Raw genomic sequence first — 27,799 nt, forward strand, 5'->3', positions numbered from 1 at the left:
TTTTTATCATATCTGAACACTTAAATTTTATAGAATTTTTTTTATTTTTCATATCTTATTCTTTTAAATTTGTACATTTTTAAATGCTACAAATTTACTTTGAATGCTATAATGTTGACTTTCTTCTTATTAAATTTATATTATTAATTATTTTGATAAAAAAAAATTATTTAAAATATGAAAAACTTTTAATATTAATATATAATAAAGAAAACAAAATTATTAATAATAATTAAATTAAATTAAATATACATAATATTATAATTAATTTTTTATTTACATACAAACATAGATTTAAATTTATAAACTTTTTTTTTAAATTCTAGCTAAATAAACTAACTAGACTCTGGGTGGCCGAAAATGTAAATTAGTTGTTTGTTGTGTGGTGTTTGTCGTTGCTGTTGTTAAATTTTCATCACTATTTTTATTTAAACTAATACAACTGATATTAAAACCTTGTATATTTGTGGTATCAGTTATACAACTAGAGCTTGCTCCAGCTACTCCTACAGCTATATTTGATAAAGAAGATGTTGATGTTGTTGCTGCAATTGAAACAATATTACTATTACCTAAAAATAATTTTTCATTATTTGTAGGAAGGATTTGTTGTTGCGATTGTTGTCTATTACAAACTGTTGATGTTGTTATATTAGTATTGTCGCTAATATTTGTACCTACTATTATTGGAGTATTATTATTTGGTGATATACTAGATGGCGGTGTTTGAGAATTACTAACATTTAAAAGAATTTTTAATTCATTATTACTTGATGGATCGACTAATATAACAGATTGATGTTGTGGTTGTTGTTGTGTTACTTGTAAAGATGGAGTCGATTCAGTCGTATCCATTAATATAATAGTTTCTTCATCGATTGAACCACGTCCACCATGATGATTACCACCTAAACTGGTGCTACCGCTACTACTACATGTTCGAGATGCTGGTGTTAAACTAACTTTTGGATGTGGTAGTAATGCTGCAGCAGCTGCTGCTGCTGTTGTTGCATCAAATGATACAGCTCTTGCTTTATTTGCCTTCTTTTGACGGAAACTATTTGAGCGTTGTTGTTGAACGCCCCCACCAGATACACCAGCAGTACCAGCCGCATCTGATGCTGAACTTGGACCATCCATATTATCATTAATAGCTATTGAATGATTACATGTAGAACTATTACAGCAGCAACTACCACCACTACCACTGCTTGTTATTGTTGATTTACCGCCATTTTCTTTATTACGTCGTGAAGATGAGCGATGCGGATGATGTCGTGTATAACGACGTGATGGACGTTTTATGTGAACTGATTCTGCGCTTGCACTCAAGCCGATGTTGCCAACTATTTCATTAATTGTAGTTTTTAAATGCGTAAATTTTTCAAAAAAAAAATTTTTTTTGAAATAAAAAAAAAAGAATAAATAAAAAAAAATAGAGATTAAAATATATTTTAATTTGATATTTTAATAATAATAAAATATATATGTATATAATATGCATAATTATTAAATTAATAAATTGAATTAACATTTATGAAAATATATTTTCGATTTTAATGATTAATTTTATTTGAAATAGTGTAAAATTTAATGTATGAGTTTCCTTAATATTTATTCAATACTCAATTCTATCCTAAATTCATTTAAAATTCTTGTTTTATTATTTATGAACCTATAAGGGGATTAAAATTTTTCTTTTTTGTTTTATTAAAATGCCAAGGGTATAACGCTTTTGCTTGCGATGCTTTTTTTTTCAAAAATTAATAACAAAAATTACAAAATTTTTTCATCATAATTCATGCTGGAATATGGAAAAAAAACGTTAGGGTTAGTTGCTTTGTTTTCTTAAATTTTTGCATGGTTTAATTTAAAATTACATACAATTAAAATTATTTTAGAAAATTAAATTAACACAACACTGAATAAATAATTATTAAAATAAATTTTTGTTAATTATAAATTGTGTAATTTTTTTTTCTTAAATTCTGATCGAATTAATAAATGTTATAGACAAATTAAAAAAAAAATATATTAAAATAAAGAATATTATTAATTAAAATAAATACTTACACATTTAAAATAAAAGTTGAGCACATGGATAATAAAAAAAAAAATTATATAGAATAATCAAAGATTCGAAAATATAAAACAAAACACACACACAATGGGTTATGTCAAATTTTCAATGATGTTAAATTAAAAAGTATAGCGTCTTATTATATATCGAAAAAAAAATTAGTGAAAATTATTATAAAATATAAAATAATTTTTATAATTAAAAGTTTTTAATGTAAAGTGCATGTAGTACACTTTTAAAAAGTTTTAATAAAATTAAAAATTTTAGTCTCTTACAAAGTACAATTCAAATATTGCCCCCCCTGCCCCCTGGAAAATAATAAAGAGAATCTTAAAACACTTCAAAGCATTTTGTTTTTTCTAAAACTTGTTATTTTGGTCATAGAAAATGGTTTGATTTTGGTTGTTGTAAGGGCAAAAATGAAAATATTATTGAATTGCGATTTTCTCAGAAATCATTTTTCGAAAATAAAGAACTTATTTTCATTTTTGTGTTCAGTATAAAGTCGTTATGTAAATGAAATCACTATGATATGTAATCGTGTATCTCTCTATTTTACTCTCCATCACATATTTGTATAGCGAGACCCAGTCAGAAGAAGGTGTATATGACAACCTTTAAGTCATATACACATATTTTTATGTTGCAATTTTCGAGTAAGAAGAACTTTTTCGTATCGTGTATCTCGTTTTTGTTTTTCTTAAACTTATACAAAATTTATTCATTATTTATTCAATTTGTTTTCACAAGGTGATAAATTCTGTCAGTAATTTGAGAACAAATGAAAAAATCTAATTGAAATGAGTCTGAATCTTATTGGAAAAATTAAATATCCATTAAGATATAATGAAAATTTTGATTTGAAAGTAAATAAAAAAATTTGATGAAAAACCGAGATACACAATTAGTCTGTCAATTTATGTGCATATTTGAAATCAATAAAAAACTGATAAAATACAATCTGTTCACAAAATAATGTTAATCACAAAAATTTAACAAAAAAAAAACATGATAACAAACATTAAAATTAAACAATGAAATGAATTTGTAATAATGTGTACTTAGGTAAACTAGGCTAAGAATGTTATTTATTCCTTTAAACTTTCGTTTGCCTTTAATTATATTAAGAGCGTGCAATAGAAATTTATTTTTATATTTTGGTAAATCAAAATTTTTATTGTTCATTTATGAAGTCTTAAAGATATTAAATAACCAAAAAAAAAAAATAGAAAAGAAAATGAACAAAAATTAAAACATACTTTTATTTTTTTTTTAAATAAATTAAATATATTATTCTTTTTATTGATTGTATTAATTAAAAAAAAAATCAAACAGAAATGATCTTTTGAGCTATGTTAAAAGAATTATATATATACGTTATATATGTAGTATATATCATATATGTATGAATAATATGTATTTATTTATATCCTGTATGATTTACAATTAAAAAAAAATAATTAAAAAGTACAAATAAATGAAATTATGTAACATTTTCAACAAATAATTTATTTATACATACATACATGTATGTATAATGGTATGTATACAAAATATGTACAAATATGTATAGTGTATAACAACAAAATTATTATAATTTAAAACTAATTGCTAATACAAAAATATTTTTTTTCCTTAAAAAAATTATTATTAATTTAAATAAATCATATAAATAAAATATAAATCAAGTAAAAAATTTAAAAAACTTTTAAATTTTACCTAAAGAAATTGAGAAATTTTGATTTTCGTGAAAAATAAATTAAAATTAAAAAAATTTAAATAATCGAAATGAGAAATTTGAAAAATCTCAATTTAATAGATAAAAAAAATTCATACAAATAATATTGTTCACGAAATTAACAATGTAGTTTTAATTGAAATTTAATAAAATAACAATATTTATAGATATAGTAAAATTTTATTAGCGTAATAATGAAAATGTTTAATTTTCATCGGAAATTTGACATTGCCTGCAATCATTATTTGATTTTTACCTAAAAAACCTTTAAAATATTATGACTTTTATAATGATATTAAAATATTAAAATCTTAAAATTTTATTAAAAGAAAATTTTGATTATATGGAATATATCTAGTATTTTTATTTTAATATAAAAATTTAACAAAATATCATGATCATTTAACAATGTATCATGAATTGTTTATAATATTAAATTGTAAAATTAGGAATATTTTATATTTTGATTTTCTGTTATTAGTACTCGTAGTTAATTATTTCGGAATATGAATTGGATTTTTGAAAATTCAATTAAAAAAAAGCAATAATAATTGATTTTATTATTTTTATATTTAACAAATACCATAATTAAAAAAACTAATAGAACTATGTAGGTACATTAATTGAAATTCTCATAATTTTAACAGAGTTGATAAATTCCTAATGAATTCTAATAAAATCCTAGTGACATTTTAGTAATACACACAGAAAATGGTCACCGAAAAAGACATTAAATTTTAACAAAAAAAATAAAAAAAAAGTATAATGATAAATCAAAAAAACGAAAACAAAAAGAGAATAAAAAATATTTATTTTTTATTGTTAAGTCAGTCTTTTGTTAACTTTGTTTTTATAATATTCTTAAATTATATTATATTAATTTATTACAAAATTATTTCCTAATTTTATAGAGATCTAAATATTTTCGAAAAATTCTTATAAGTAATTATTAATTGGTTACTCAAACAAAATCTGTTAACTTAAGTTAATTATTTTAATAAGAATCAGTCATATCTGTTGCCATACATATAACCTCTTATATTGTAAAACAGTGTAAGAATAAAATTTGAAATACTTTTTGTTAATTTTAATAAAATATTTGAATAATTATAATTAATTTTTATAAAAATACTCAAATATTTCGGAATTGAAGTTTTAATCACAATATTATGTAGTATAAATTATTTTTTTTTAAAACTTAAAAATTAAATTAGAAACATTTAAGTTTAAAAATAATTAGAAAATTTTTTGCTGAAAAACTTATTAACTTTATTATTTAAAATAATTTTCTAAATTATATTTAATTTTTGAATGAGAAGTAGTAGCTACATTGATACATAAAATAATACTTTTGAGTTTGTTTACTGAAATATTCGATTTTAATTTCAAGTTAATAAATTTTTTTTTTTGAAACTGAATGCCAATTTAGTGTTTTTTTTCGAATTTTATATACGAGTATAACTTTATTATTAATATAATATATAAAATAATATTAATTTTATTTTACCATTATAATAAAGGTATAAAATTATAAATACTGTTGCGATTACACTTTCTAATACTATACATTACTTCTATAAAAATATAAAAGTAACAAAAATTTTGTAAATTTAAGAAATAGTTCACGAAATCAAGGGCCAACTTGGTTACTAGTTGTTTTAAAAAATTTTGTTCATAAACTGATTTAATATTCTTGAAATTTGTTTTATATAAAACAGCAATTAGCATATTGTTAAAACATTTTATGAATCAGGTTTTTCTTTTTGTATTTAATTCAATAGCAAACCCATTAAAAATTAGAATTCGATAATAATACAAACGACTTTTGATTTCGGGCAATACAAAATCTCTACTATTGCTTATTTCTTTTTAAAATTCAAATTGTTATACTACAAATTAGATTAAGAATTTTAAGAACGTTTACTTATTTTTATTGTTTAAATATGAATGTGTGCCTATTTACAACTAATAATGTTATTATTTTGTAAGTTAAATTTGAAATGAAATTAGCGAGTAATTAGAGCAATTTTCATTTTAATGTTTTTGCTGTCTTATACTTGGTAGTAAGTGAAAAATGAAAAAAGTTTTGCATGCAAAATTTTTTCCTATCTTCTTTTTTTAAAACATAGATTGGCAAGCAGATCAATTTCTTAAATTAGACAATAAAAAATATTTACAAAATGTTAAAAATTATAAAACAAAAATATTTTTATAAAAATACATACAATATAAACAAGAAAAGAGCGTTATAATTTTATACAGCAAAAGCTTATGTTTGTCTTTTTCGGGATACACGAGTATAAAAATTTTGTCATATTTTGCTTTTATATCTTAAATAATTTTTAAAATAAAAAGTCAAGCACAGTAAATAATATTGAAATAAATGTTGATTCATTTCGATTGTTATTTGTTCCAGCACGACTGCTGGTATTGCTACTTCGATTATTTCTAAATCGTTCTAAGTGCTGTGCTGAATAATAATGTCGGCGATCATAACTATCATTATTAATATTATTGTTATGATTATTACTATTACTACTACTACTACTACGATGATGATGATGGTGATGATGATGATGATGTTGTTGTTGTGCTCTATGACGGTGATGATGATGATGATGATGTCGACGATGATTATGAGATTCTTGTTGTTGATTATTTGTTAAAATATAATTTGCATCAAAAGAAGGATTTTCTTCATACTGTTGCTGCAATGATTCTTGTTCTTGTTGATGTCGTATTCGCAATTGTTCTTCATATTGCTGTTGTGCTTGATTTGTTAAATCAAATAATTGTCTTTCATGACGATTACATGTATAACGGGTCCGTCTACGAAAATTACGATGTGCAGCTACAGTATACTGCGAAGAAGCTGTTATGGCATAATCAACAATTTCGTTATTGTGATGTTCATCATCACTACTAAAACGATAACTACTATTAATTGTTGCTGATGTATTTGTTGTTGGAATGGTTGTAGATGCTGTTGTTGTTGCATTTGCATTTGTGTTTATTATATTATTGGAATCGTTTAATGAAAATGAATAATTACTATCATCAGCACTACCACCATCAAATGTTGTACTACAGCAACTGCTAGAACCACCAATACCATTACAAATATCACTATAATTATTTGATTGAATATTAATACAACTATTAGTGGTATAGTGTAATTGATTATTTCGATCGTGTTCATTACAAGTGGTACCATTTAATAAAAGCACTGAGCTAGCTAAAGACGATGAAGCAATTGATTCATTATCGTCAGAAATATGATTAGGGTGAGCACGATGAATGTCATGGTTTCTATTCAATATACATTCATCATCATCAGAAGATGAATTTTGTTCTAAAATGCTACCAATTGGACTACGAATTATGACACGTGGACCATCACCTTGACTTTGCTCTATACGACTTATTATGGACGGAACGCCAATTGATGAAAATGCAACCCCACACCGATTATTGTCACTATTGCTATCATTACAATTACTAGAGGGATAAGTTGTAAAATTCGGATAACACGGTATATTTATTGAAGAATTATCAGAATTGTTAGTAGTTTCAGTTTCAGTGGTATTTGCTGGGTTATTGATATTTCTAGTGTTGGTGGTAGTGCTACTTTCAGTAGGGATAGTAGTTGCAATTGTAGTAGTAATTGGTGCTATAATATTGACATTATTATATTTTTCTATATACACTGGAGATGATGTGGAATTATTTAAATGGGGAGAATGACAATGATTATTGTGATCATAATTGAAATCGTGCAAATTATCGTGCATTAACATTTGACTAGCATTACTAATATTATTTATATTATTACTTAAATTGTTATTACTATTAATATTATGGATAATAAAATTGTTTTTGATATTTGCATTAGCATTAAGCATTTGATTTGAATAACTACCAGATATTGGTGGAAAATTTGTATCCATGGGCATCATAAGATTTCCACCAGCAGTATAGTATCCTGAAGTCGTACCAGATGTCGTAATGTTATTACCACTGCTACCAATTAAATCATGTCTACCATGTAAACCACCACCAGCTGAACTACTACCACCTCCAGTACTTATCGAATCTTGCTCATCACCTGATGAAATATCCATTCTTTGCGGATGATGAACTTGTAAATATTGTTGATTTTGATATTGTAATTGATGTTGTTGTTGCTGCTGTTGCTGCTGATGTTGTTGTTGAGCGTGATGATGGAGCATCAATAACATTGCATTATTAGTTAAATGTTCATTATGCTCTTGAACGTCATTTGTACTACCACCAAAGAATTGTGGATAAGCATCAGAAAGAGTGCTACCCAAACGTGATGATTCTAAAAACCATTCAGAGCGTGTACGCATACGTGCCCGTTGCCTTTCATGAACCTTATGTATAGGATCCAAAAAATGAAGAACATCAGGTGATTTTGATTCAAGTTTTGAAGAAGATAAAGTTAATGACGGAGATAGAGGAGTGATAAGAGAAGGTGGTATTGTAGGAGTACATGAAGCACATGAAGAAGCGTATTTAAATAATTTTTGTGTAGGTTTTTGTAGATCAAATAGAAAAGAAGAGTTTATTGATTCATCAATTTGTTTTGTATTTTTTTGTTGTATTTGTTGTTTTATATTTGATGTACCATTTAAAGTTAAACAATTAAAATTTGAAAAAGATGGTGATTGTAATTGAAATAACATTTTTTTTATGTTGTGGTGGTGCATATGATGAAATAGAATTTAATACATTTGATGAAATTTTTAACAAAGATGACAATAATGATGATGAGGATGATGGTGATGATGATATTTGCAATGATAATAATGATTCGGACGTTGGCAATTTTTCCGAAGTTATTGAATCAAGATGATTAGGATGTGCATATGTTATTTGTGATGATGTTGTATCAGGTTTAAGTTGTTTTTGTCCAAAATTATGATTGATTGTAAAAGATGTTGAGGATGATAATGATGACAATGATGTAGGCAATGATGATAATTTTGATATTGAAGTAATCGATGTTGTAGTTTCAAAAGTGAACTGAATTTTAATACTTGTTTTTTTTCTTTATTTATATATAGTTTATATAATAATATATAAAATGTCAAAAGATTAAAATTTGCAAAAGTGACAAAAAAAATTAAATTTTAGGAAATTGAAAACATCTAACATAACATAAACATTTAGCATTATTCAAAATAAATAAAATTAAATGAAAATCAAAAAAGGTAGGTATTATAAAAGAGTTTGGTGAGTTTCTCTTATTAAGTATGTGTCAAGTTATATAGAATATTTTCATTAACAGTCTTTCAAGCAAATAATTTTCCCTAATGATTGAAAATACGTAATTTACATTTCTTTTTTTAAAAACATAATTTTAAGTAATTGAAAATTTTAAAATATAATGTAAAAATAAAGGTATTTTGTACTCCAAAATTCAATAGACGAAGTTTGATAATATCGTAAAATGCGATTGTCACATACTTTAATAAGAATTCAATCTCAACAATCTCCAAGAAAATATAACATTCATAGAGTTTTGATTTGAAAATTTGAGCATGAAATATATACAAGAAATTTGTAGTAAAATTAAGTATTTCACAAGAAAATTCTAACAAAAAAAAAATTGGAAGTAAAATCAAAAAAAATATATGTAATTTGTAATTTAAATTAAGCTGTATATATGGGTGACAATACTGGACACATTAAATATGTAATAATAATTTTAAATAGAAAATATTCTAACTGCGAGAAAGACACAAACAATGAAGAAAATAAAATTTCTTTTTCGCTTTATTTTCTGTTTTATTTTCTACATTGGAAACTAATTTTTACATAAAAAAAAAAAAAACTAAAATATATTTTTATTAAATTTTTCAATTGTTTTATACAAAAACTTTAAATTTATTTTAAGTAATTTTTAATGCCTCGATATAAAAATGAGAAAAAAATGAATTTATTATACTAATTTTATTATTATAACAAAAGTTAATTTTGTATACATATAACTTATAATTTAAATCAATCGAAAGTAATAAAATATTTTATACAAAAGCATAGTTATATAATAAAATATATTTGTACAACTATGTATTTTTAGATAATTTTTGTGATACAACGATAAATATTTTTGTTATAACAATTAAATAAGAAATAAATAATTTCTAAAAGTACTCAATTCTTGGTATTGGTCCATGTCGTATGAGCCTCAAAGTTAATTTGCCATACAGAGTTTTTATTTTAATTATAAAAAAACATATTTAGAATAATGAAGCCAATATTTAATCGAAACAAAATTTATTTAAATTTTGACTTTGTTTTGTTTAAATTTACTTTTAACATTTAGATTATAATATTTTCTTTAAAGAATTTAATTCATCTCGAAAACAATTTCATTCCTGCCGCTTAAATTTCAAATAAATATTATAAGTTTGTACATACAACAGTCATATTGAAAAATAATATAAATAGTCACCAATTTTCCATGTATGTGGCTATAATAATTTTTATTAAGATTAAAATTTTTCCTCATTTCGAGTAATTTCTATTTATTCAATTCAATTAAAATATTGTAATTTACCATAAGCTGTTAAAATTTTAGTAAGTATAAAATTTTTAGAATTTCAAGAATATTTTTACTTTTTAATTTTTCTTCACTAAATAACCATAATGTCACTTCTTATGAGATTCATTTTCTTATGACATATTTCGAATTGTCATTGAATGCATAAAACTTCATTATACATGCCCTCATGAACTAAAATTTTGAAACTTTTTTTTTTTTAAATAATTTAAAACTATTGACGCAGGGATAAAGCTCCATAAATAAAAGAGAAATATTTTAATAAGTACATTATTAGTATATAATACTTAATGCTCAATGTATTGTTATATATGTATATGTCAATCTAAATTAAATTTTAAACGTCAATTCTAAGAATAAAATCATATTAAATTGAATACAAAATGTTATAATAGCAAATTAATATATAAACATTACATGACGTTTATATAAATGTCAAAGTCAAAAATAAAAATACTTTTAAAAATTATTAGCAAATTTTGTACAACATAAAATTTATATTATATATATAAAAATTAAAGGAAATCTTAAACTACAGATAGAAATTATAAGTGATAAAACAAACAAAAAAGTTTTACAAATCAAAATTTATAAATATTAAATGATCATACATACATATTATAATAAATGAATAACAAAAAAAAAAACATATGACTTTATAAATTGCACACATTCTTTCACCGAGAATTCACCGAATTCATACAATATAAAATTCATTATAAACATGTCATATATTATATTTTATTAATAATTTTTTTTTTTATTTAAAGAAAAAGAACAAAAGAGTTTTCCAAATTTGAATGTTATTAAATTAAAAAAAAAAAAAAATAATAATTTTGTTTCATTATTAATAGATTATATAAATCAAATTTTGTTGGTTACATAATAATTAATTAATTTAATTTAAAGTTTAGAGGAACAGAAATAAGTAAGTAACATAATAAAAAAATTAATCTTAGTTTTTGTAAAAAAAGAAAAATATTATTTGTTTTGGTTTTTAATTCTAATTTAAATTTTTAATGAATATGAAATTATAATAAATTCTTAATGATATCTAAAATATTTGATCTTCTAAAATGTTATAATATTAATTTTTATTAATTTTTGTTAGTAAAATTTGCATACATTACAAAACAAAGTTTTTTAAATTGTTATAATATTGCATAATGTTATATTAATTTATAAAATATGATTTAAATTTAATACATATAAAATTTCTTAACACGAAAAATAAATCATTTTATTATTAAACAATAAGTATATAAAACAAAAAACACATAAAACAAAAATAAAATGAATTAAAAAAAAAAAAACAAAGGCGATAAAATGTTAATTAAAAAAAAAAAGTTTATTTATTATCTTTGGTTTCAATAAAATATTTCAGTTCCATTTTGTAATTTGTCAATTTCATGGTTCCAAATAGTTAGGTTATTTGCAAAACAAATATTCTAATATACTATTGAAAATCCTTTAAAAATTCAATTATAATTTAATTAGAATATATAGCTTACTTTGAATATTAAATAAATTTTTATTAATATTTTGAGAACTGAAGTATTATATTAAAAAAATAAGTCTATAGTAAATATATTTGTATAAAAACAATTATTTCTTTGACTTACATTAAAAACAAAAATATATATTAACCCTTAATCACTACACATTTTGTTTTCAGGACATGTGTAAAATGTTTTAATTGAAAATTATTAGCTTGTACTTGTATGTTAGTACAAGTTATAATTTTTGATAAACATATTGTGTAATAATAATAGTACTTAATATGATCAATTTTTTTAACTTTTTATATAAGATTTGTAATATTCATTTCAAATTATTATCAAATTGATTATTGCTTTTTGTAACAATTTATATTTTAATTCTATTTTGATATTGCAAAAAATTATAGTAATTTCAAATTAACTTATTTGAGTCTAACATTGATGTCAATGAAAAATAATCCTATTTATATTTTAAATTTTAATTTGCAAATTTAATATTTGATTGGTTAGAAATGACATTTAATACAAAAAGATTTTGATTTTTCGACATTTGAATTATTTAAAAAACATATTTTATGACCTTATGTATAACAGAAATCGCATCAAAAGTTGTTTCATATAATAGATGACAATATTAAGAAACGTAATATATATTTTAAGATCATAATTTCAAATCAAACAGTATATTAATTAGAGAAAACAAAAATATACCAATGTAAATAAGTTATGTGTAGTATGATAAGGGTTAACGTCTTTAATGAAACGTTATAATAATTATTATTATTTTTACTCGTAATTCTTATAGAAAAATAAAAAAAAATTATTTAAAATTTTAAAAAAAAAATATAGCAAATTATTATTAATTTTTAATATGTATTATACTAAAATTCATTTTCATTTATTTTTAATTTTTTACATATAATATACTTTATTCAATGAAGAGAAATAAAATGTAAATTAAATGTATTTGAAGAATAACTATAAAATTTAAACAATTAAACTATATGAAAGCACCCATATTGCCAGCATAACTATAATATATTTATATATTAATTAAATTTAATTTCTTTTTTTAGAAAATTTTAAAAAAAAAAAAGGCGAGATTGAAAGGAAAAAGAGAAAAATTATATTGCTTATATTATTTATTTTCAAAATTAAATTAAAATTTGAGAAACGATTTTTATTTAAAAGTTTTTCATTACAAAAAATTTATGCATATATATAAAGTTTTTTCCTATTTGAACATTTATATAAATATATTTAAAAAAAACACTCAAATATAAAATTAATCTAAATAAAATAGGCCTTTATTATATAATATATTTTATAATACAAGAATATAATTATGACGAAAAAAAAAAATATGAATAGAAAAAAACAATAGTGAAATTTTATTTAAAATTACTAAACATTATGAAGAATCCAGTATAAGTACTATAAATTATTTTTATATAATGGAATTTATTTAAGAAGAAAAATAAAGTTTAAATTCAATTATTTTAAACGGAATAAATACTTTTATACAATATATATGTTTAAAAACAAAAATATTTTAGGAATGAGAAGTAAAAAAAAAAAATAAATAAATATTTGCAAAATTATGTAGTTTTTATAAAGAAATTTTTATTTAAAAATGTCATAAATTAATTTTGTGCATTTTTTTATGCCAAAATTTATTGAAATTTATTTTTTAAATGTCAAAATTCGGAATGAATTTAAAACTCAAGAAAATTTTGTTGATCTTACAAAATTTATTTTAATATAAAATTTCAACAATAATTTAATAAGTATTGTGAATGATATTAATACCAAATATAAGAATATTTTCATTTGTCAAAATTTTTTTTTTTCAAAAGTTTGAAGCAATTGAAAAAGTTTAAAAAGTTTGGAATGAAATAACTAAATACTCAGAATCACAAAAAATATTAATATTTTTTAATTACATTTTTTGATACCAACCATAAATAATTCACAATCTTATAGTTTATAGTAAAATAAATGGTTACTAATCATAATTAGCTACAACCATTTTCAATTTATTCATTTTATGACATTTTCTAAACTATTACTGTCAACAAAGCTGGAACGCTTCTTTTTTAAATTGACATATTATGTAATAAATTACTTTTGACATTAATTTATGACATTTCTAAAAAAAAAAAAAAAAAACAAATATTTAATTAAAGAGAAATAATTAATTTTAAAAATAGCTATGTAGATAATATTAAGTATATAGAGAATTTTATTAATTTATATTTACTTTTAATATAATTTTGAAATATGTAATTTTGAAAAAATCAAAAAAAAAAAAAAATGTTATTCTTTTTTTAATAATATTTTAATAATAAAATTGTTTTTTTACGAAAACTTCTTTACAACAAAAGGGAAAAAAAATTTTTTTTTATTTATTTTTCATTTAAACTGAAACTTGTGAAGATGCAAAATAATAATCCACCATGCTCACCTGTGGCAAATATGATAAACTTTTTGTACTTTCGGCATAACGATTAACAGCTCTTAATTCATCCATAGTCATATGATGATGACTGCCAGCTGCTGATGCTGATTTCGAGGAACGTGTTGATGAACAACTTGAGGAATGTTTAATACCATTACTGCCATTGTTACTATTATTGCTGCCGCCGCCGCCACCACTGCCTCCTCTATTACCACTAACATCAGCACTAACTATTCCAATGCCACTAACATTACCACCAATTGTTGCTACTGTTAATGTTCCAGCTGTTGTTGGTGTTGTTACTTTACTACTACTATTATTATTATTATTATTATTATTACCATTTGAACTAGAAGAATGTTTTAATTGTTCTGTTGATGATTGTTTTGATTGTTGTACAGCAGCTGCTGCTGCAGCTAATGCAACAGCTGTAGCTGCTATCTGTTGTTGGTGTTGTTGTGGCTGTTGTTGCTGCTGTTTTTGCTGTTGTTGTTGATTTTGTGATGTTTGGGATAGATTATCTCCACTACCAGCTGAAAATACACCCGGTCCTTCCAACGATACTGATAATCGGGCACATGATTCTAATAGAGATAATTCTGGAATGATACCAAGCGAGAGGGCACTATTACCAATGGCCGAACTTGAGCTGGTCAATAGAGCTGGTGTTGATTGCGATTCTTCTTGAGCAACTACTTGAGCCGAACCGAGAATTTTTTTTATTTGTTCGAATTTCAATACGTTTTTTTTTTGTCAATATATTTTTTGTTTTGTTTCGTTAGGGAAGAAAATTTGACATTGTTTTTTGTTTTTTTTTTTTTTTTGATAAAATTATTTGTCATATCATTTTGTTTGTTGCATTTTTTTTTGATTAATTTTGTTATATAATTTTTTATATATTTGTTCCAAAAAATATCGAGTTTGTTTAATTTTTTTTGTTTTTTTTTTTTGGTTACGGCACAAGAGTTTCAAATGAAAATTAATTTATTTTTTATATTTTGGATTTTTGGAAATGTGTTTTTTTTTTGGTTTATTTATTTGTTTTATGATTTGATTTAAAAAATTGGATGCGCGTGAAAAAAAGGAAATATAATTGTTAAAATTAAGAAATAATAAAAATGTGAAAATTTATTTAAAAAAAAAATATGTATATATTTAAATATAATGTATTTAGAAGATTATACATTAATATCTTTTAAATAATTAAAAAAAAAATACAGAAACATTCACACGAAAGTGTTGATAGGTAACAGAAGCGACTGTTTTTGAAAAGTGAAATAAGAATTTGTCTTATTCTTTCTTCCTTTTTCTTTTATTCAAAAGTTCAATGCATCGAAATTAAAAGAATCGATTGATTTGTTTTGCTTTGTAAACAATTAATATCACAGTTTTTGATGTTTTTTTTTTTAAATATAGTGTTTATACACAAAAACAAAAATTCCCATTATTAAATTCTAATTTAACAAAATAAAAAATTAATTTTTCATAATAATCTCGGTAAAGTTTTGTGTTCTGAAAAAAATAAATTTTGTATTCATAAATTGTTTAATTCCGATTTAGTATTAATTTTTTATTCAAAAGCCTTAAAATGTTTAAGAAAATTGTTATGTAATTTATGGCAAGTTCATATCCCATGAAGAACAAAGAATCAATACACCTGAATGAGTTTTCAATTTTTGATTTGTGCGATTTATTATATTTTTTTTTTATGAAGAAAATTTTAAAATTAAAACAATTCTTATTTTAAAACTAACATTTTAAAACTATCAGTATTTGCTAATTTATAATTATATTTTTATTATGTTATTAATTTGTAATTTTTATATTTTGAATTATGAGTAAATTAAGTTCAAAATTTAGAATTATGTTAAAGGAAAATAAAGGGATTAAGTGAGGTACATCGATAAAATTTTTGTTGAAAATAGATTCAAGAAAATAGATTCAGATTTCATTAGAATTACATTCATTACTCAGTTAATTATTAATTGTGGGCTAGATCGTAGAATTAAAATTTAATAATATTTCGATTTTTTGCTACCTCAATTATTTTATTTTGCTATAAATTTATTACTCATATCAAATTCATTTCGTGTTTCAAAAATTTATTAGAGATTTTTTTTTTTTATTCACAATTATTTAAAATTATGCAACAGGTACTTTTTTTTAAGGCAAATACTGATTGTTTTTAAGTTAAATATTTGTATATATAGAAGCCCAATAAAATTAAATTTTTGTTATAACCATATATGTAAGTAGTACAATATAAATATTTTATGTAAATGAAAGAAACGTCAGTTTAGCTTTAGACTTACTTAAAAAAAAAATTTATTGAACGTTCACAAAATTTGTAAAAAAGCAAAAAGATGGTGGTACACTGAACTTAAGAAAAAAAAAGAAGAACTTATTTGAAATTTCACTTTCATTCATTTGATTTGGTTTGTTACGTAATGATATGGAAAAAAGAACTGAAAATTCGTGAAATAGTGAATGAACACCAAAACTCCATAGAAAATATTCCAATTAATTTTATTTGAAAAAAAAAAAACAATAATAGAGAATAACAAAACAGATATTAAATAATTATATTTAATAAAACTATTATAGTGAAAGTATGGAGTTAAAAAAAAAAACTTATGTATAGAAAAGAAAATTAAAATAATTTTTTTTTAATTTATAAATGGCATGAAATTAAACACATTTTAGAGAAAAAAAAATAACAGAAATAAAAACATTGAAATGAAATGCAATAAAATTTCTGTAATTTTTTCTTTTTTTAATTTGTTAAACACCAAAAACATTTGTAATTTTAATAAAATCTGCTAAAATTGTAGGATTTTCTATAAATTCTATTACAAATATTTTTATTTAATTCAAAATTTTAATTAATTCAATAATAGCAGATTTTACAAGATTTCAATGTATTTCAAAATGAAGTAAACACAATCATTTCACATATAGAATTGACATTAATAAAACATGAAAACAGGACTTTAGAATGATTAAATTGAGAGTATAACAAACAAAGTTTATGAAAAAAAATAAATAAATAAATAAAGAACCAAAAACGTCACAAATTCAAAACAAACAAAAAAAAAATTTTTTTTTTTTTTTTGGAATACTCACTTAGGCCCCATCTTTCGCATTCACATTGTAACCACGTTTTTTCAGCCTCAAGTGATAATTGAACTAAAAAAATAAAAAAAAAGAAACAAAAAATAAAAAAAAGAAAAAAAAAAGTTTATGAAAAAACTTTTTTAAAAAAAATTGATTTTTTATTTTTTGTTCTCAAAATACTTTTTCATTAAAAAAGACAAAAACAAAACTAATAATGAAATTTATTTTGCATAATTGTAAATTAGTGTATGAAAAAAAAAAACAATTAGTAAATATTCAATTTAGTCCAAATGAAAACCAAAATTATAAACCAATATTTAATTTTTATTTATAAATTATAAATAAAACTAACTGCAGGTAAAAAACTTCAAATTTAAATTATTTTTCAAATAATTTTTGTAAAAATGAAATTTTATTTTCACTTGACACAAAAAAACGCAGCACAATTCCTGTAAAAATCCTCTCAAAAATATCAAAAATAAAACTATTTAGGTATGTATGCAGCGGTATGTAGAGATGATTCGAAAATTCAATAACAGAAGAATATTGGACTCATAATCGATTAAAATAATTTTGACAATTGATACGAGTATAATCAAATTCAATATCTCCCAAATGTCATTCTTCAACTTCTTGACATAAAATTTCAATGTCTTAAACTTTAAAATATTTTGCTGTTTTTTCTTGTCTTTAGCACAAATATTTTTTTAATTTAAAAAAGTCAAAACCAAAAATTTATCAAAAATTACTCGTATCTATAAACCAGAAAACAATTTGAAATATTCTGAAACCGTTTTTCATATTACGTATATTTCAAACAAGTAAGTGAAAACTATTATTCAAATATGCTATTCAAGCATCTTTTTTCTCCAAATAAATTTTTATTTTCAGTGTTTTTGTTATATAATATTTCATATTAATATACATGAACTAGGATGACAGCATCAAGTTGTCAATTTCGCGCTAAACTTTCTTTTTTATGGATATGATAAAACTACGCATAGATTTGCTGTCATGATTAAATGACGTTTCATTTTCTTTGAAATAGAACTAATTGAAGATATTAAAAACAGTATAGCACGGGAAAAATATTAGAGGAATTGTATTTAAAGTATAAGAAAAAGTAGAAGATTAGCTAGATAAAAGGGTGGTTTTGAATTTTTAAAATTTTTTAACTCTATTTCTACCTAAATTTAACTTTCTCACAATATACGTACTTATATCATTTTCGACAATTTTTATGAATTACTGAATAGCTGTAAAATTAACAGAATACATATTACAGACTAACATGACATAGCAATCAAAACAAGAATTACTTTAATTAAAATTGAATTTATAATTAATTTCCATTACCTAAATAATCGTAATTAAATTTACTATTAAACATGAAAAAATGTTATTGTTAAAAAATAAAATTTAAATTAATATACGAAACTTAAAGAACATTAAAAGTAAAACAATAAAACAAAATTTAAAATTTTTATTGTTTTTTTGAAGATGGTTAAAGAAGTTGCTTAAAAAATCTGCAAATTAATTCCAGCTCTAAAAACTATATTGATTAAAGTGTTAATATTTTAGAAAAAAACAAATTCAAAAGATTGTTAATTTTTGTTATTTAATATTAAATTATTTTATGTTATACTCATTTTCATCTCAAAACATATAACTAGACTTACGTGCATAATTTTGTTGAGCTAATTTTCCTCTAGGCGGTGGTGGAAATCTAAAACTACAAATCCATTCATCTTGTACTTTTAATATTCGACCAGTTACACGTGCATAATATTCATAATTTTCGCGTCCAAATAAATCGTATGTGGCAAAATGATCAATCATTTTTTTCATTATTCTTGTTGCTACCTAAACATTTATTTTCCAACATAATTTTTTTTTTTATATAAGAAAAGAATAAAAATAAATACAAAAAAATTTATTAATATCATACAATAAATATAAAAGTTTCAATATTTTATTAATTTTATAATATGTATTTTAATTAAACTAACACAATAATTTTATATAATAGTATATATTTAATTAATTATTTTGGAAAAATGCATTATAATGCAGCAAATTAAATAAAAATGTAAATTATAATAAGAAAAAAACAAAACGAAATATATAATCATATAACAGTTATTCAATTATTTGTATAACAGTTAATTTTTCATGTTAATTCTTTTTACCCGTCCAAAAATAAGTAATAAATATGCCGCATTTCATTTTTCTGTTTCTTAATAATATTGGAATGAAATTTTGCTACATTTCCGGAGTAGTTAATAAACGGCATATGTATTGTTTTATATATATTGAAATCCTACTTTAGGGACATAAAAATTGTCCAAAATTTTAAATGTCAGGAGTATAACATTTAAAAATGAAGAACTACATACCGGACAGCATGTGTAAAATTACAAATGGCAGCTACTTTTTTAAACAGGTTGGGGCACATTAAAATGTTTTTTTTTTAATCCTAGCACACTTTGACTCATTTCAATGTTTTAAGACTCCAAAGTTAATCTTTTCAATATCTTATGGGAAATAATTTTTAACGTTGTTTTCAACAAGTTTAATAATAAAACATTGTTGTTTTTTTTTCATTTTCATTAATTGTAAAACTGTTATACTTAAAACGATTTCGTTATAATATAAATAATAATATGAAAAAATATAATTTAACAAAGCCAATAATAAAGGGATCAATATCATAATTTTTTTGGATGCAATAAACTTGAAAATAAACTTAATATAACAAAATGCAATAAATTCTAGACTTTTTTTTATTTTTTAATTATTTTTTTTTTTTTTTTTGGAAAATTTATAAAACAACATAATGAATAATATCATAAATGCACAAACGCTGTTTGAAATAAAATTTAAAACAAATTTAAAAATAAAAAAATAATTTTGTTTCATTAATTATAATGTTATAATAATTAATTAAAGTAAATATGAATGTAAATGCAATTCGATAAAATTGATAATTTTCATACTAACAAAAAACGGTGTGTGTGTGTATGTATGCTTCTGGGAGGAATAGAAAAAAAAAATACTACAGGATCTTACTAACAATATTCTAAGAGAACAAAGTAAATTTCAATTTAATTATAACAAATTTTGTAAAACCATAGTTCAAAAAAAAAATTAAAAAAATTTATATATTTCAACGGAGATGTATACGGAGGAGGACGAACTTGATATTTTATTAGAATTTAGAAAAATTTTGAAATCTTTAATAGCATTGGCTTTATTTTAACATGCTATTTGATTTATTAATTGCGAAGTTTCAAATATCATTTAAATATGACAACTTTAAATATTTCAACAAGATAAATTTCTTCATTTTTGTTAATTTTCCTAAAGTATACGTATATTTACTACCTTCTATAACAGGTTTAATATGGAAAATGTTTACAATATTGGGGAAATAAAAAAAAAATTTTAATTTTTTTTTTTTATATTTTGAAATATTATGCAAATTTTGAAAATATCACAATGAATATTAAAAATATCCCAAAATTCACAATAATCTTTGAATTAATTTTATTTCAAAATAATATTGTGAATTATTATAAATTTGACGTTTTTATTATAAGACTTTACATAAATTGAACGTGCAAATAATTTTTTTTTCTACATATTTTCAGTTAAATTAAAAAATAAAATTATTAATAAATCGGATTGGACCTTAAAACTATTAAGGAATCCAAACAATTAATTTGCAGAGGCCTAATAAAACTTGATTACCGTGTGTTATGTAATTATATATTGTATATAAGGAACACTTTTATGCACATTTCAAAAGTTACAATACAACATGGTTTCAATATCAAATTCATTTTCATCAGTTCGTACAATATGGACAGCAAAAAAAGAAACAGAAAAAAATATTGTTTAATTAATTTTTTTCCTCTTCAATTTGTGTATAATTAAAAAGGTGTTATAACAATTCAATAAAAGGTTAAATAAATATTCAGGTAATTATTATTTACTTTATTATTTTCAACTATTTTTATATTTTTATTTTCTTTAAGTCTTTGCATTATTTTTCACTTGGATTATTGAATATTCACTGAAGTATAGAAAGAAATTTATTAAGTAAATTTTACGTAATTTACACGCTAAGTAATTGTAAAAAAAAAGTACTGACAATAATGATTTATTAAAATTTATATAATATTTTTATTTTTTATTTAATTACTTAACTTTTTAAGTTTCAATTATGAAATTTTTTTTTGTTAAATTTTCATTTTCGAAGATTTTTTCAAGCTGGAGTTTTGGTAATGGATTTTCATGAATAATTGTAATTGTTTTTTTCCTATAAGTTTGTATATATACACATATATCGTAAAATTAATTAATTTTATTGTAATTTAATTTTTAATTTTTATAATAATTTTATTATCATTATGCTGTACACTTACATAATGAATTTAAATACGTAAATCAAAAAAAAAATTTATGGATTACAAAATTATTTCTTTTATATTTTAATTAATTTTTTTCGTAATTTATATTTAATAATAATTTTAATAATAAATTGACTTGCAAATTATGAACACAATTCAAAAATTATTAAAATGAGTTATTAAATTACAATTCTAATTTTACATATTTTATATGTATAACACACGTTAATATCTTATTATTTCATAAGTTTTTAGGTTCCTCCTCTTATTTGAAATGAAGATTTCGAGAAGAATATACTGGATTGAAGTATCGACAATCATCATTCACCAAATTAAATTATAGTTCGTATTTTTTATTGGAGTTTTTCAAATAACTTAATAATTTCTTGGCGAATAGATATTTGCCTATAAATCATGTGATGCTTATAAATTTAATCGACATACAGTCGAACACGCTTCCTATTGGAATTATTAAATTTTTATGTTAACTTTGTACTAGGAATAACAATGTGTACATATATTAGGAATGTGTTATAACATTGAATATTACTCTTTATTTTCTATATCTTAAGCCTGGTGGGCTCACCAAATTCTTTTTATCATTTAATTATCAAAAATATTCTGTTGTTGTAAGCGAAAATCTATGTGTTCTTACAAATGAACCAAGAATTTTTGTTTATAAGCAAAAACTTTTGTGTTATTAAGCGAGTTGGATTCAAGCATTTTAAGTGCTATGAAGAATTGAATAAATTACACATGGGCAAAAAATGCTATGCGTATTTATAGGAGTTTTGCTTTTATGCGTCTTCGACTGTACAAATTAAAATTTTTTAAAAATTTAGTATATTATGAAAACTTAATTAATTAATGTAAAAAACAAAATTTGATCTTGTGTAAATTTTTGTTTTTGAATTTATTTTAAAATGCTAATTTTTGTTTAGGTTAAGTTTAAGAGGAATTTGTAGGTGCGCAGCATGTTTTTCGTGAAAATCAATCATATTTTAATACTTATAAATTAATAATTAAGTACATATTATGAATATTAAGATTCAATATAAAATCCTTTCTTAAAATCGTCCTTTAAATTAATTTTTATTGTATCTTTATAGATAAAATGTTATAATTATTGAAATTATGTATTTCGTATAAATTAAATATTAAAAAGATTTTATATAACAAAAAAAAAGTAAAATTAACTACAAATTTATATGGGAAAAAACCAAAAATTAAAAATATATTTAAGTAATATTAAATAATTTAAATTCTACTAATGCTACTATAAATTTATTAAGAACTTCAATCTTATATTTTCTAAAATTTTAACTTAATAATAAAATGCATTCAATTATAGGTATATAGGCATAAGGCAAAGGTTAAATATTTATTATGAGTAGAAATTTTTTAAAATCATAAAATTTAAAATCTAAAAAAATGCAATCAAATTAAAAATTGATAGAGTTTAAGGGTATATTTTAATTATATTTTATATAATATATACATATGCATTCTATTTTGAGTATATGATATATAAGTATATAAGAGATTAAATATATTACTAGCAAAATAATCGAGAAATAGAAAATAAAAACTGTAGAAGTTTAATATTAAAATTTTATACATTTTTTTCGATGTATTGTAAACTTAATATAGTTCAGAATTTAAAATCCAAAATTCGCTATTGAGAGTTAATTATTAATTAATATAAGAATTTTAAATTATTTTATTTGATATAAATTTATGTTTACAGAATTTTAAACATGATAAAATTGCAATGTATTGCAAAAAGCGAATTATTTGACTTAAATCTATTTTTGGATATTTTAAGTAGTAGAAATTAAGTTCATATTTATGAAAATTGTTAAAATATTTTATTCAAAATTAATTTATATAATTTTTTTGTTTTTTGTTAAAACGTTAATTTTTTGCTAAAAATAAATTTGTATTTGCCGTAGTTATCACAGTGATTTTGTCAATACAAGTACCATTCTAATTGTAAAATGACCAGAACGAGTACCCTTCCAATTGAAATTAAATAGTCATTGCTTTTTAATTGTAGTTCAATTGGAACATGTCATTGTTACAGCGAGCAAATCCGTATAATGTTCAAATATTATATATAAATAAATAATAGAGTTATAAATGAAGAATTCTTAAATAAAATACGAAATCGTAAAATTATTTATTCTCATTCTTTTCGAGAACTGTTATTAAAGTTCTTATTAACTTATAGAAATTGGCGAATTTTTTTCAAAATTTCAAAACTTCTTTAAATTTTTTAATTGTTTACAGGCGTAATAGTTCTAAATTAAATTATGAATGTTAAAGATTTATGGAATAAATATTTAAGACTTCTACAGTAAATATTCTTCAATTTAGGAGAACACCTTAAATAATATTAAGGATAAATATTTTTTTTTTGTCAATTTACTTATTGGAAAAGCATTAAAGTTATAGCTTTCAAAAACAAGCAAAGGAAAATATTACATAATAAACAAATTTAAAAAAAAATTTATTAAGCAACTATGGTTGAATATTTTATTTTTTTTTTTATTTAAATTGAATTTATAATTATAAAATTACAAACCAATAAAGAATTAAAAATTAAATGAAAAAATTTTTAACGAAATATGATTTTTATAAATTTTTTTTTTTTTTGATGAAGAAAACAACTTAAACTTACATTCACTTCCGCCTGATGAGGACGAATGATTTGATTTTTTTTTTTTGAAATAATTATCAAATTTTTGGTTTGTTTATTAATCGATCGTGTGCAAATTTTTATTTCAATAATTTTTTTTTAGTTTTTGATTAGTGATTAGCATTTTTGTTTTATTGTTTTTGTTACAAATTTTCGAAATTTGATAATTTGCAAAAGTTAGTGAGAAGCGCATAATTTTTTTTCACAAAAAGAAGTATGATAAAATATGTAAGTAAAAAAAAAAGGAAATAAGTATAGAAAATAACAAAATCAAATTAATAAATTGAAATAAAAAATTTTCCAAAAAAAAACATTTTTTTTTTAATTGTTAATTTTAATTTTTATTTAATTTTTTAAAAATATTACTAATATAAATAGTTATAAAAAAATTACTAGAAAAAATTTTTATCAAAAAATTCTAAAATTATAATAAAAAAAAAAAATGTGTTTTACGTTTAGTGTGTATAATTCGGAAAACACATTATTAATTAGAAAGCTTGTATTTTATGTATAAAAATCAGAAGCAGTGCCTGAAAAATGCATAGTGAATTCGTTGATTTTTGTGTAAATGTGTATGATAAATTTTAATTTTCAGTTCTGCGATGCCAATATTTACAATGACAAATAGTTAATAACAAGTAAAAATATTTTAATGTATAGTAAAATAAGTCAATTCCCGAATATGGTCGAATGGAATTTTAAGTAGACGATGTTTGACATTTTATCAAAGACAAAATTTTAAAAGATAAAATGTAACATCAACAGGATTTTGCAAAAATGTAGACAATTTAAATTCAATTTGAAAAAAATTAAATAATTTTCAGAGAGAATAGAAAATGAAACAATGAACGGAAATTAAGTGAGAAAAGTTGAAATTTCTATACGAAATATGTATATGCGCGCGCATGGCTTCGGTGCACATAAGATAAACTAATATTATCAACATTAATATTGTTATGACATGGCAGACATTCTTAATTATAGACTTCTAAATTAATAATTATTGTCGATACTTATTATTAACATAATGAATAATACGAGGGTCACTATTTATATTTCGGGTCCTGGCAATACTAGTGCTGACAGGTGCAATCTGACACTTCCATTGGAAAGTTTGACATTTTTTAGGACAACTTCACTCAGAACGTTTTGTCATTCGAGCGCGAATTGTTTTGTTTACAGTGACTTGAAAAATTCATCTCGGTCAAAAAATGGAATTGTCCCGTGAAAATTTTCGTGCGATGATTTTTTACGATTTTCGGCGCGGATTATCGAGACAAGAATGTCTCGATCAACTTGTTTCGACTTTTGGTGATGAAGCACCATCAAAAACCACTGTAAATCGCTGGTACCAAGAGTTTGGTTTCGGACGCCGTTCGCTCCAGGATGAATTTCGTGAAGGTCGGCCAATTTCGGTCGTTTTGCCGGAAACCATCGATGCTGTGCGCGAAATGATAATGATGGACCGGCATGTGACATACTGTGAGATTGAGGCATCCTTGGGCATTAGTTCCACCAGCGTACATAAGATATTGCATGAACATCTTGCCGTGAAAAAGGTGTGTTGTCGATGGATCCCAAAAAATTTGACGATTGCACAAAAGAAGGCTCGTGTCGATTGGAGCAAAGAAATGTTGAAAAAATTCAATCGCGATGCGTCAAAAGACGTTTATAAGATAGTCACAGGTGATGAATCATGGATCTATGCATATGAGCCCGAAACGAAACAGCAATCGACCGTATGGGTGTTCCAAGACGAGCCAAATCCAACAAAAGTTGTTCGTGGAAGAAGCACATCGAAGCAAATGATCGCGTTTTTTTTTGGTATAACCGGTCATGTGGCCACAGTACCTTTAGTGGAACGTAGGACGGTCAATTCTGAATGGTACACCACCATCTGTTTGCCGAAAGTTTTCGAAGAAATAAGGAAAACAAACAAGCGCCGGCGAATCATTCTTCATCATGACAATGCAAGCTCTCACAAATCAGCTGAAACAATGGACTATTTGAGCACTCAAAATGTCGAATTGATGGGTCATCCGCCGTACAGTCCTGATTTAGCACCCAATGACTTCTTCTTATTCCCTCACATCAAAAAAAAAATGCGTGGACAACGATTTTCAACACCTGAAGAAGCAGTCGATGCGTTCAAAAACCATGTTTTGGAGGTGTCTCAATCGGAGTGGAAAAAGTGCTACGAAAATTGGTTTCAGCGCATGCAAAAGTGTATTGATCTTCATGGGGAATATTTTGAAAAACAATAAAACCATTTCCAATGATAAATGTTTGTTTCTTATTGCTAGACCCGAAATATAAATAGTAACCCTCGTAATATATTCACAATATGATTGATTAGATATTATCGTAAAAATTTTTTAGATGTTTTATATTAAAAAAAATCCAATTATTTACATAGGTACATACAAAAAAAAAATTTTAAATAACCTAATGTTTTAAGATTTTCCAATAATACGCTTAATAACATTATGATTTCAAAATTTTTCATTCCCCGGATATAAGATATAAATCAATCATTACTTATAAATTGTACACAAACATACATACACATATCCATTTACACATATTTTGTACTATAATTTATTTAATTTATTCCATTCCTAATTTATTCATTTCTAATTTACCAATTTTCTGTCTGTTTTTTTTTCTGATTATTGCCACAAAATATAATATTTAAGTAAGAAAAATTATAACTTTCAACTATGTATAACAAAATTACATACAATTTTAATCATATAAAATTGTACACAATAAGTTTTTTTTTTTTTTATAACCGTTCACCATTACGAAGTTGTGCTTTTGCTCTCCATTCCGCTTTAAAATTACGATATAAAAACAAAATTATTCACAATTTCATATCACATCATCATAACCATCATTCACATCCCATTATTACAGTGTCTCATTTAAATCCAGTCAAAAAACAAAAAATAATAATAAAATTAAATGAAAAAAAAAAAAATTTTTTCACTGTCCATTTAAATACAAAAACCTGAAAAAATAACGAAGAAATATTAAAAACAATTAAAAATCACAAAAAAAAAAATTAGAGAAAAACTTAGCCCAAAAATAAATTTTTTTTTGTTGTAGCAAATTGATCCATAGACCATAGCTTAACGAATTTTAATATAATTTATCTGCCCTAGAAATGAAGCAAAATATATGAAAAAAAATAGAGAAAAAAAAATTAAAT

General features: G+C 22.3%; 1 protein-coding gene across 6 annotated transcripts in view; it reads right to left on the reverse strand.

The window, feature by feature from the left end:
* The window catches only part of LOC129613631 (AF4/FMR2 family member lilli-like), a 129,262-nt gene continuing 101,463 nt past the window's right edge, over positions 1 to 27,799 (reverse strand). For 2 of the 6 annotated variants that reach the window (XM_055527766.1, XM_055527765.1), the window contains 6 exons: positions 24,571 to 24,582; positions 19,158 to 19,341; positions 17,488 to 17,550; positions 14,371 to 15,056; positions 7,738 to 8,212; positions 2 to 1,346 (listed from right to left, as the gene is read on the reverse strand). In XM_055527766.1, coding sequence (XP_055383741.1) covers positions 340 to 1,346; positions 7,738 to 8,212; positions 14,371 to 15,056; positions 17,488 to 17,550; positions 19,158 to 19,341; positions 24,571 to 24,582 — 2,427 coding nt within the window. In that variant the 3' untranslated portion in view covers positions 2 to 339. Of the gene's footprint in view, positions 1,347 to 7,737; positions 8,213 to 14,370; positions 15,057 to 17,487; positions 17,551 to 19,157; positions 19,342 to 24,570; positions 24,583 to 27,799 lie in introns of all 6 variants that reach the window. The other 4 variants (XM_055527768.1, XM_055527769.1, XM_055527770.1 and 1 more) reach the window with 4 other exon arrangements.

Source organism: Condylostylus longicornis, unplaced genomic scaffold, assembly GCF_029603195.1.
Source record: "Condylostylus longicornis isolate FDR11 unplaced genomic scaffold, ASM2960319v2 ptg000085l, whole genome shotgun sequence".
Classification (NCBI taxonomy): domain Eukaryota; kingdom Metazoa; phylum Arthropoda; class Insecta; order Diptera; family Dolichopodidae; genus Condylostylus; species Condylostylus longicornis.